This window comes from Oncorhynchus masou, chromosome 32 (assembly GCF_036934945.1).
Source record: "Oncorhynchus masou masou isolate Uvic2021 chromosome 32, UVic_Omas_1.1, whole genome shotgun sequence".
Taxonomy (NCBI): Eukaryota; Metazoa; Chordata; class Actinopteri; order Salmoniformes; family Salmonidae; genus Oncorhynchus; species Oncorhynchus masou.
This window is the reverse complement of record NC_088243.1, coordinates 3,272,733-3,285,422: the sequence shown is the minus strand read 5'-3', so window position 1 is coordinate 3,285,422 and position 12,690 is coordinate 3,272,733. Positions and strand designations below refer to the sequence as shown.

The window sequence follows — 12,690 nt, the reverse complement described above, 5'->3', positions numbered from 1 at the left end:
TGTATTCCCAGTTATGCGAAATACAAAGATTAGGGCCTAATGAACTTATTTCAATTGACAGATTTCCTTAAACTCATTGATATTTTTGTTCAGTGTAGTATCAGTGGCCTTTTGAATTTCACCTAGTTTTCCTTCTGTAAAGTAGATGGGTATTTGACTAGGTATGGTAACATTCTACATTTCTGTCTTACACAGACCATGATTTAACATAAATCAGACATGAATTATTAACCAAATCAGTTTATTATGCATGAAGGAATCCCTTGCCTCGGTCTCTCTCTGCAGACACATACCCAACATTAAATACATGACTTGGCAGGAATTCAGCATAGTTCATCATTGTTGCACATGCTTTAATAAAATGATAGATATTTACAAGCGACTTCTTTCCCAAATTTGAACATACCCCGATCCCACCCCACAGCACTTTCAATGTTCCTTTTGAGATTCACCCACATTTAAAAAAAAACAAAAAAACATGGGGCTTTTGGCCAATACAACACAGAAATATATGGAATTCATCATTAACTACATAAATATGGCAGTAACACAGAGGTATATATATATATATATATATATATATATATATACATATACATACAAGGTTGTGATGTGGGGAGTCTCTCTCAGACCAGAGCATGCCTTCATCTGATACCTCTAAAGCAGACTGCTCTTCAGAACACCTCAAAGATAAAGATCTAATAAACAGGAAGAGTACAATAGTTTTACAAATCTCCCACTTGTTTTTTTTTTGTTTTTTTTAGACTGGTCAGGATTTTAGTAGTATAAAACAAAATAAGGCACCATTAATACTTTGACCATTTCATGTCCTGGGGATTGTACAGACATCTAGTAGTGTGGCTTGAAAATGGTTGATTGATTAGAACTGTCTGTCAGCTGACCTTCCCTTTGTATTACCCAAACAATCAATCTGAGTGATTCTAAATATGTTACTCCCCCCCCGCCCCCCCCACAAATAGAATCACACACAAATAGAATCACATGGAAACCCACAAACAGAACGACATGTTGACAGAGAGAACCTAGTAGTGTACACACTACCAACACAGCAACATATAACTCCCCTCCCATTGCCTTTGGTTAGGCCACAGCACTGCCTTTTCAATTGGGGAAAGTTAAACAACAAAAAAAATTTCTTCAACAAAAGTCCCACAGGCAATTGATTAATTGATTGATAAGGTTCAAATCGAATGCTAAAGCGGTTGAGAGGAGGGAGAAGAACAAAACTAAAAGTTCTCCCTTTCCACCCAGTCTTCTCTGACCATCACAACCTCTCAGCTTGACAACCACTCTGCTTCTGTTTACATGAAGAGAACCGTGACATCACAAGAAAAATTCTAGCATTCTAGCAATGTTTTGTTTCTTTTTCAGATATTCTAACAGCACAAAACCCAGTTAATGTCCTTCAAATCCCCCTGAAACAGTTTGTCAACATTGGTTTCTGTTGGTGGTGATCTGTATGATGGAGGAGTCAGTTCAGAGCCCGCCCACTGGACCATCCAATAAGAGGAGGATGAATGGCTGGGGAGGGAAGGCGGAGGAGAGAGGGGGGTCGGGGGAGAATGGGAGGGGCAGGCGGGCGCTGGCAGCTATTTGGGTCCTGGCTTTGGTTGGTGGTGTGAACAGAACAGGGCAACAGTTCAGTCATGTTTCAGGTGGTCCTTGATGTCCTCTTCATCCGTGTATTCTGAAGGCTCATCCCCGGGCTTTAATAGCCGACCAACATAATCGTATTTTTCTGTAATGCGAGATCACAGGGGTCAAATCAAACTGCACTCTGAATTCTCATCTCCAATGGGCTTCAATATAGCCATACATATACATATTTATAGCCTACATATCTTCATATCCAAACATACAGTACCACTCAAAAGTTTGGATGCACCTACTCATTCAAGGGTTCTTCTTTATTTTTTCTATTTTCAACATTGTAGAATAATAGTGAAGACATCAAACTATGAAATAACACATGGAATCATGTAATAACCACAAACATGGCATTTTTGGCATTCTCTCAACCAGCTTTACCTGGATTGCTTTTCCAACAGTCTTGAAGGAGTTCCCATATATGCTGAGCACTTGTTGGCTGATTTTCCTTCACTCTGTGGTCCAACTCATCCCAAACCATTTCAATTGGGTTGAGGTTGACCGATTGTGGAGGCCGGGTCATCTGATGCAGCACTCCATCACTCTCCTTCTTGGTCAATTAGCCCTTACACAGCCTGGAGTGGTGGTGTTTTTTTCCATGCTAAAACAAATGATAGTCCCACTAAGCACAAACCAGATGGGATGGCGTATCGCTGCAGAATGCTGTGGTAGCCATACTGGTTAAGTGTGCCTTGAATTGTTAAGTGTGCCACCTCCTCCGTGCTTCACGGTGGAATTCACACATGCGGAGATCATCTGTTCACCTACTTCACCTACTATGCGTCTCAAAGACACAGCGGTTGGAACCAAACATCTCAAATTTTGACCATAGGACATTTCCACCGGTCTAATGTCCATTGCTTGTGTTTCTTGGCCCAAGCATGTCTCTTCTTCTTATTGGTGTTCTTTAGTAGGGGTTTCTTTGCAGCAATTCGACCATGAAGGCCTGATTCACACAGTCTCCTCTGAACAGTTGATGTTGAGATGTGTCTGTTACTTGAACTCTGAAGCATTTATTTGGGTTGCAATCAGAGGCTAGTAACTAATGAACGTATCCTCTGCATCAGAGGTAACTCTGGGTCTTCCTTTCCTGTGGCGGTCCTTACTAGAACCAGTTTCATCATAGAGCTTCATGGTTTTTGCAACCGGACATGAAGAAACTGTCAAAGTTCTTGACATTTTCTGGATTGACTGACCTTCATGTCTTAAAGTAATGATGGACTGTCGTTTCTCTTTGCTTATTTGAGCTGTTCTTGCCATAATATGGACTTGGTCTTTTACCCAATAGGGCTATCTTATATATACCACCCCTACCTTGTCACAACACAACTGATTGGCTCAAACACATTAAAAAGGAAAGAAATTCCACAAATTAACTTTTAACAAGGCACACCTGTTAATTGAAATACATTCCAGGTGTCTAATGAAGCTGGTTGAGAGAATGCCAAGAGTGTGCAAAACTGTCATCAAGGCAAAGGGTGGCTACTTTGAAGAATCTCAAATATAAAATATATTTTGAATTGTATAACACTTTTCTGGTTACTACATGATTCCATGTGTTATTTAATAGTTTTGTCTTCACTATTCTACAATGTAAAAAAAATAAAGACAAACCCTCGAATGAGTAGGTGTCCAAACTTTTGACTGGTACTGTATGTTTCATATCTTTTAGAACATACCCATGAACTGCATCTCCCACTCTCTGACTGACTCCATCTGAACAGCGTTGAGGTCTGACAGGTCATCATAGTCCTCCCTCAAGGCATCTTTCTCCAAACAGAATGTGGCCAGACCCCTCGATGCATCCCGGCCCGCAAAGATACCATAAGGACCGTCTGTAGGGAGAGAGACAGTATATTAAACAGAATATATACCTACTGAATTTAACTACGGATTAGTTCTATAAGGACCGTCTGTAGGGAGAGACGGTTCAGTAAACAGAATCTACACCTACTGCATCTAACTGTATGGTTCAGTTCTAGAAAGACCGTCTGTAGGGAGAAGCAGTGCAGTAAACAGAATATGGTTCTATTAAAGAAATGACACGAGGCGGCGACCCACGTGACTCCACGGAGGCGGCGACCACCCACGTGACTCCACGGAGGCGGCGACCACCCACGTGACTCCACGGAGGCGGCGACCACCCACGTGACTCCACGGAGGCGGCGACCACCCACGTGACTCCACGGAGGCGGCGACCACCCACGTGACTCCACGGAGGAGGCGACCACCCACGTGACTCCACGGAGGCGGCGACACACGTGACTCCACGGAGGCGGCGACCACCCACGTGACTCCACGGAGGCGGCGACCACCCACGTGACTCCACGGAGGCGGCGACCACCCACGTGACTCCACGGAGGCGGCGACCACCCACGTGACTCCACGGAGGCGGCGACCACCCACGTGACTCCACGGAGGCGGCGACCACCCACGTGACTCCACGGAGGCGGCGACCACCCACGTGACTCCACGGAGGCGGCGACCACCCACGTGACTACACGGAGGCGGCGACCCACGTGACTACACGGAGGCGGCGACCCACGTGACTCCACGGAGGAGGCGACCCACGTGACTCCACGGAGGAGGCGACCCACGTGACTCCACGGAGGCGGCGACCCACGTGACTCCACGGAGGCGGCGACCACCCACGTGACTCCACGGAGGAGGCGACCCACGTGACTCCACGGAGGAGGCCACCCACGTGACTCCACGGAGGCGGCCACCCACGTGACTCCACGGAGGCGGCGACCACCCACGTGACTCCACGGAGGCGGCGACCACCCACGTGACTCCACGGAGGCAACCCACGTGACTCCACGGAGGCAACCCACGTGACTCCACGGAGGCAACCCACGTGACTCCACGGAGGCAACCCACGTGACTCCACGGAGGCGACCCACGTGACTCCACGGAGGCGACCCACGTGACTCCACGGAGGCGACCCACGTGACTCCACAGAGGAGGCGACCCACGTGACTCCACAGAGGAGGCGACCCACGTGACTCCACAGAGGAGGCGACCCACGTGACTCCACAGAGGAGGCGACCCACGTGACTCCACAGAGGAGGCGACCCACGTGACTCCACGGAGGCGGCCCACGTGACTCCAGAGGCGGCGACCACCCACGTGACTCCACGGAGGAGGCGACCCACGCGACTCCACGGAGGCGGCGACCCACGTGGCTAGAAACGCTGGTTACAAGAGGTTAGCTAAAAAAAAAATGCAAGTTTATTCGTTTTCAAAAACACGCTATTTGCATGCTCTAATGAACGTCCCACATGCTTCCTCGTCAATTTGCTACGCCCCCCCACTAGAGAGGTAAAGTTAGCTAGACTAGCTAGTCTAACTAAAACTTCTTGGGGAAAACTCAGTGATGGAGCATTCTGGAAAGGGGATCGAGACCACTGCCACATAGTAACAACCATTTTAGGGATTGAATTCAAATAGTAGCATTTCAAGCCTTTGTGCGAGGGGAGGGTGTATTGGCGGACTTGCCAAAAGCCTCCTTCACCAGTTAGCTAGCTAGTTTTAATCTTCAAGAGGCTAGGTAAAAAGCCTCAAATTCTGGCCTTCGCATCCCTGTTAAAGTCTATGGTCGACCAAATCCACGATGCAACAGCCCTGGGTCTCAGATCGGTGGTTGTGGAGAAAGACAAGAACACTATATGGGAGGGTGCATGAGACCTTGTCTTCGGAAGTCCGGAGAGCTGGTTGGGGAAGACAGGGAGAGATATGTTGACCTCAGTCCTATACAGCTCCAAAATCATCTGAATCGTTGTGGATGAAGTTCATATGACCTACATATGGTATGAACAATGACCTAGAACTGTACCTCAACAATATAGAACGGCACAGTGATGGATACATGTAATGTCGGAATGGAAATTATAGTGATGACACACCAATGACAGCAGATTGGAAGTCATTTACAATTGTAAATGAGTAAGTAGTGTGTGTGCATGATAGGCCTATAAGACATTAAGTAGACTCAATACAGCGATGGACCATTAAGTAGGCTAAATACAGCGATGGACCATTAAGTAGTCTAAATACAGCGATGGACCATTAAGTAGACTCAATACACAGCGATGGACCATTAAGTGGACTAAATACAGCGATGAACCATTAAGTGGACTAAATACAGCGATGGACCATTAAGTAGACTGAATACAGCGATGGACCATTAAGTAGTCTAAATACAGCGATGGACCATTAAGTAGACTGAATACAGCGATGGACCATTAAGTAGACTTAATACAGCGATGGACCATTAAGTAGACTAAATACAGCGATGGACCATTAAGTAGACTAAATACAGCGATGGACCATTAAGTAGACTAAATACAGCGATGGACCATTAAGTAGACTAAATACAGCGATGGACCATTAAGTAGACTGAATACAGCGATGGACCATTAAGTAGACTGAATACAGTGATAGAAGTGCAACATAAAACCCTTGAATGAGTAGGTGTCTAAACTTTTGACTGGTACTGTATATAAATCAAATAGCCTAGTACACAAACCAAAACATTTGAAAAGTTCAAATCAAAAGGCTATTGCACAGAAAACATGGACCCTAACCAAACTTCAGAACCCCTGGACAGCAACATAATAAACTAAAGCATTGATTATTGGGAACGAGATCAGAATAACTACTTGATCCATAACTGTAATAATTCAAGAAGGTAGCATAGCCTATGAAACTAACTCTGTTCAAATCAAAAGTCCTGATTAATATGACATTAGTAACGCAGCCACATCCCCTTTCCCCGGTGCCGACACATTCAGAAATCAAAATATCATTTTCAAAGATGCAATATTCATGAACATTTTAAGGAGAACAAAAACTACTTAGCCTACATTTGAACACCACCACAGTAGCTTTGGGTATCTTCCCAGTTAAGTAGCCTAGTTTTGGTGTTGGCTACTTGGAGCTAGAGCCCATCACTCGCAGCCCACCTCTTCCAATTTATTGTGGGAAAGTGCACATCTAATCCTAATAGATGAAGAGCGGAGATAAGTGCAACATCCTGACATTTAAACCATACCAGATGAAATGTTGCATACTAGAAAACATTTATTTTGGCATACTGAGAATGTGTCATGCGCAATTGCGTTGTTTCCCGCTATTGGTTGATCCTCCCCATATCTGATCCATCAGCTGTTGTCATACACATTTAGGCTTTGGCATCAGGCATTTAAAGTATACTTGATTTTTAAAATGTCACATTTAAACAAAATGATTTTGCATACTCTAACAACCTACTATTTAGAACGCAAGTATGGGTATTCGGACACAGCCAGAGAGAGTGATAAGAATATATAGTCTGGTTCAGGAAGGGAATGTCTATAGAAGGTTTTCTTCAAGTACTGCAAGAAGTAGTGCCAGAGGTGGTTTGACTTAACATCAGAAGCTCCTGTAGGTGTCTGTGGCGATGTCTGCCCACTTGCCCTTCAGCACAGGCATCATGACCCCCAGCACGGCCTGTACATTGAAACACCCCTCTCTCGCTCTTCTCTCCACTTGTCCTGCTGTAGGACACAGAGAATATGAAGGTAGTATCTGCAAGAGGATGTTGTGGGACCCAAGCCAGCCGCCACTGACATAACAGGTGTGCCACAAATGGCTTGGCTGGCTAGGCTACCTAGACCTTTTCATTCCATTATTGACTGAAATTAAACCTAACATAGTGACGACATATGACATATTGAATTTGGCCTTTACTACAATAGCCCATATAAACTAATTGAACAACACATTCAGAAATGTCAAAAAGAGAGTCAAAAAATAAGGTTAAGTGTCTGTCCTATATATAGGAGATCGGAAAGCTCAGGAAATGTGTTTTCTGGACACAATTAACCCCTTATTTTTGCTGGCACATTAGTTTGTGTGGGTTACCCTCATACAGGTCCCGTGACACTTGTAAAGCTAAACAGAGAACATCATGTTCGTCAGAGTCTCCCCTTTCCATAGAGTGGTCACAATAGTTTGTCGGTAAAACCACTCATATGCAACAGACATTTTTGTGAGAAGACCGATTTTCGGGATGTCTCTTGGTCTGACAAACACCGCTTTAGCTCTGCTACCTTTCACCACAGATGTGGAAGGCCGACATTGGCGGATGGGGTGGATTGACACGCAGCCCATGAAGATCTCTAGTTTAAACTGATGGATTGATTTTTTTTTTGTTACTTAGATTGACGCATGGGTGCGTCAATAGACTCAAGGATTAATTGATGGAAATACTAGTACATGACATGTGACCGTCACGCTTATCGGTCTATAGGTTAATTTGCATAATATAGTGGAATTAACTTGGCGTGTGTGTATTTTGATTAGTCTACATAATGACTAACACATTACACAGCCTATTTTGAGTGGGATTTCTCCTGCAGCTCCTCAGCTGGTTGCTGGTGGAGCCAATTTCCTTGTTTCAGCCCATTCATTGCACAACAATGCTAAACGTAATCGTGTGTTAAAAACAGTTTTGGTGCACAATTAAAGGAGCTACTCCTGCTATTTCTATTTGTCAACTGGTAGCCTAATTGAAGCGTGCCTCACATTCACGTGAATGCAATAGGCTATCAGCGCATCCCCACCACTTTACAATGTGAGCTGGAGGCAGTATGCATTTCAAAATCATAGGCCTACTTAATTTTTTGAAACGTGAATGTTTTACTTCATATTACGAGGCATGTCTTGCCTTGCTTCAAAGTAGCCTATAGGCAAATTCCACCATGGAAACGGCGAGGTAATTCTATTATAAACACTTAAAGTTTGGGGAAGCTTACAATTTATCCTACCATTTCTATCGATCTGTAGTTACAATTTTCAAATTAGCATTTTTGTGGAAGTTTCATTTCGATGATAACGTTATCATTTCTCAAAATCAATGCCACGTGGTTAATCATAAAAATCAGAAGTTAAATAAAATCCAAAAGCTAAAAATGAACTAATGTGAGATCAGCCTCTGCCATATAGACATATTGATACACTGTGATTCACTGGAGAGACACACCATATCTTCACCACACCCCTCCCCATTCTGGAGAGACACACCATATCTTCACCACCCCCCCATTCTGGAGACACACCATATGTGTTTAGATTGGAGCTTTGCCTCAAATCGCATTCATTACGAATCACTTCATTACAGGACTTGCATATTCTGTTAAGATAAATTACTATACTCTGATTTCACACTGATTTCATACACCCTAATGGGTTACTCTGAGCACCATGGGTGGACACCCTAATGGGTTACACAACAAATGCATGGGGGTCCGGTATATTTCTCAAATGGCTGGTAAATTAAAATCTTCCCAGTCACATTGTCCGGCACCACATTTTCCTAAAGGAAACCCTGCTAGGGTCTCAAGTTGGAAAAACTCATAGCCCACTGTGAGTGTTTTACAATGTTATGGTTGGAAAACTGTCCCATGGACATCAAAAAAAATATGTTCACTATTTACAGGAGTTGAACTATCCATAATCATGCTAGTATGAGGCTGAACAAGAATTGTCCCACTGCACCAGGCTAGAGGGATGAAAGACAGCACACTCTACAGCACATCATGGAGGGCCGGTCTGCGTAACCACATCCATAAACCCCCCACTGTGAGTAAAACATTTTATTGGCCCCCCTCTTGATACCGGAGCTACATTTTTTATTTGTGCAATTCTAAGATGTTTGCCGTTTTCAATATGATATGAGTGAGGCTAACTAACAAAATCAATAGATATTTTTGGGTCAGACAGATCTATTCAGGTTTAGGGTACTTCACGTTCATGCATTGCAAAATTAGGGGGCAGGGAGGAAACATGCCATAAGTGAACATGGGTAGTACAGTAGTAGCTAGCTAGAATGCATGGGTGATTCACATCATTGACTTACTATATATACAGAGGACATCCAAGAAGAAACATGAATAACTTCAGTGGAGTAAGGAAATGTTCAGCCTATAATTAGCTAACTAGTTCATTTATAACTAAAACATACATAAGGCTAGCTATCCGATTTCAAGTTGATAGCAAACAAGCTAAAGTTTATTAGCTGGCTGGCTTTCTGTAGGCTGATCAATGCAAGCTAAAGTTAGTTGCTACTTGCTAGCCACACGATCGTAATGTATAACAGGTTGCAGTTGTCTAATGTCCCCCATTTTAGTGTAGAAAATGTGAGTGATGATTTATGCACCCTATTCATGATGATAGCTGCAAATAATAGATCATGATTCATTCAATTCAAAACAGGGATATCCAACCACCATATGGTTTTGAAGTCTGAGGGCACATTATCGTTGCTGCATGCCAACATGGACGTAGAGAAGCTGGTGTTAGCAAGACTAGCACAGGACAGAGAGCACCAAACACTTGTCATATCCTCAGAAAGAATCATAACTACTCGGCCTCTGACCACCAGGCACTACAGAGGGTAGTGCGAGCGGCCCAATACATTACTGGGGCCAAGCTTCTTGCCATCCAGGACCTCTATACCAGACAGTGTCAGAGGAAGGCTCTAAAAATTGTCAAAGACTCCAGCCATCCAAGGCATAGACTGTTCTCTCTGCTACCGCACGGCAAGCGGTACCAGAGCGTCAAGTCTTGGTCCAAAAGGCTTCTTAACAGCTTCTACCCCCAAGCAATAAGACTCCTGAACAGCTAATCAGACAACTACCCAGACTATTTGCACTGTACACCCCACTCCCTATTTTACTCTGATGCTACTCTGTTTATTATCTATGCATATGTACCCGATGTAAAATGGCTAGGTAGCTAGCGGGGGTGCGCGCTAATAGCGTTTAAAAATCGGTGATGTCACTCGCTCGGAGACCTTGAAGTAGTTGTTCCACTTGCTCTGCAGGTTTTGTGGAGCGCTAGGTAATGATGCTTCGAGGGTGACTTGTCAATGTGTGCAGAGGGTCCCTGTTTCGGGGTGAGGAGAGGGACAGAAGCTATACTGTTATATTAATGCTGTTGACCCAGATCACTGGTTGCTGCGGGAAAAGGAGGAGGGCAAAAGGGGGGTGAGTAACCGATGTGAAATGGCTAGCTAGTTAGCTGTGGTGCTCGCTAATAGCGTTTCAATCGGTGACATCACTCACTGAGACCATAAAGTAGTTGTTCCCCCTGCTCTGCAAGTTTTGTGGAGTGATGGGTAACGATGCTTCGTGGGTGTCAGTTGTTGATTTGTGCAGAGGGTCCCTGGTTCAAGCCCAGGTAGGGGTGAGGAGAGGGACAGAATCTATACAGTTATACAGTCACTTTAACTCTACCTTCATGTACATATAACCTCAATTACCTCGACTAACCAGTGCCCCGAAACATTGACTCTGTACCGTTACCCCCTGTATAAAGCCTCACTTTTGTTATTTTTCTGCTGCTCTTTAATTATTTGCTATTTTTTACTTAACACTTATTTTTCTTAAAACTGCATTGTTGGTTAAAGGCTTGTTAGAAACATTTTTGGTTAACTTTCCACTCCTTCGAGACTAGCTAGCCAGATGGATGATGTAAATGGTTTATGATCATGATTACATAAGTGAGGTTGATGGGTGGGTCCGCCAGCCAAGTTAATGGGTCCTACAATGGCCAACAGCATACCTACCTAGCTACGAGCCTAGCTAATGTTAGCTAGCAATCTTCTACAGCTGATCAGCTAGGCCTAGCCCACAGCATTAATCCTCAGAATATGGCTCGTATAGGACAACCTACAACGTTAGCTGTAGGTTAGCTAGCTGTGTAACTTGATATGATCTCAAAACAGTTCTGATATTTAGCAGTAAGATAATTTAGCCATCTGGCAAAGTTGTTTGCTACCTAGCAACTATGCCTGGCTTTAAAAACGGACGTGGTTTAGCGCTAGCTAGCACAGGGGCTTGGTTTTTCCGCACGCCTTTGGGGATAACTAGTTAACTAGCTAAAGTTTGTTTCGTGGTCCTTACTTCAGCTTACGCTGATCAATCTGTCTAGCTAACAACCTAGTTTAGATGTAGCTACATAACAGGTAGCATAGATATCTAGTTAGCTAACCACCTTGTAAACAAGCGTGTCTAACGTTAACATACTGCTACAAACTAGAAGACACTGCTTGCACAGACAAACTAGCTATCTGGCTATCAAGCCATGTAAATGCAAAGTGCCAGATTAACTAACGTGCAAAATTAAATCACTAAAATAACTTGCTGTAACTGAGTTAGTTAGCTAGCCGAAGCTAGCTATTGCGCCCAAATAACCGATGCCATCATCATTTGTGTTGGTCTCGACTGGTGCCAGACACAGTAGCTAAGCTACAATGCCTAGCTAACTAGTGTGCTCTTTTCCATTCACGGATTCCTACCTCGACCATAAAACTTTTTGCCAGTGGTAACATCGAATACTTTCATATTGACTGCCATCATGATCCGGGGGTTTTGCAGTCCATCGTATTCCCCAAGTTGCTCCAAAGTGAAATCACGTCTTCTCATCTTCGGCAGAGACGAGGCCTCGCTTCCCTGGGCCGCGTCAGCACCAATCCGTTTACCCCATCGCCGATAAATAACATAGCAGATCGTAACCACTAAAACTAAAATACTTAAATTTAACAACATCCCGCCAAGACTGAACCCGTCTGACTCATCTGAAGTTCTCTGCCCGCCACTAGTATCAACAGCTCCAGTCGACCTGTCGCCATCGTCCGCCATACTGTCGATAGAGCCGAACACAAAGACCCGCCCACCTGGGGCTCCTCATCAGATATGATTGGCCTGCGTCAATCATTCAAGGAGCAGCACAATAACACCAGCAAGACAATGGGCTTTTTGTTGAAATGATAGCGAAAAGTTGTGTGTTTCTAGGCCAGAGATTAGTTGCACGGAGAAAGCAATGCGCAGTTTCTTAATTAACGGCATAGCCATTTAGAGTAAGGATTAAGTTATTGTGAAATAATATAACAACAATAGCCCAGTTTGTGCCCATGGCCTTTAATAATGTGCATATGCTGAGAATCTTTCTCACGAACAATAATTCCTGGTCAATTAG

General features: G+C 44.1%; 1 protein-coding gene across 1 annotated transcript; it reads right to left on the bottom strand.

Annotated features, from left to right (window-relative positions):
* Positions 1-224: 224 nt before the first annotated feature.
* On the bottom strand, positions 225-12,387 carry pgrmc2 (progesterone receptor membrane component 2). The gene is made up of 3 exons (XM_064953107.1): positions 12,011-12,387; positions 3,348-3,503; positions 225-1,759 (listed from the first exon to the last, which is right to left on the bottom strand). Exons 1-3 carry the CDS (start codon positions 12,351-12,353, stop codon positions 1,662-1,664), a joined length of 597 nt encoding a protein of 198 aa, XP_064809179.1. The 5' UTR covers positions 12,354-12,387; the 3' UTR covers positions 225-1,661.
* Positions 12,388-12,690: the final 303 nt, after the last annotated feature.

Excerpts from the sequence above, each read along its gene's own strand:
- pgrmc2 (XM_064953107.1), bottom strand. The coding sequence starts at position 12,353 with ATGGCGGACGATGGCGACAGGTCGACTGGAGCTGTTGATACTAGTGGC. Across the intron at positions 3,504-12,010 it reads CAAAAAGTTTTATGGTCGAG|ACGGTCCTTATGGTATCTTT; the intron begins GTAGGAATCCGT and ends CTCTCCCTACAG. Across the intron at positions 1,760-3,347 it reads GTGGGAGATGCAGTTCATGG|AAAAATACGATTATGTTGGT; the intron begins GTATGTTCTAAA and ends CTCGCATTACAG.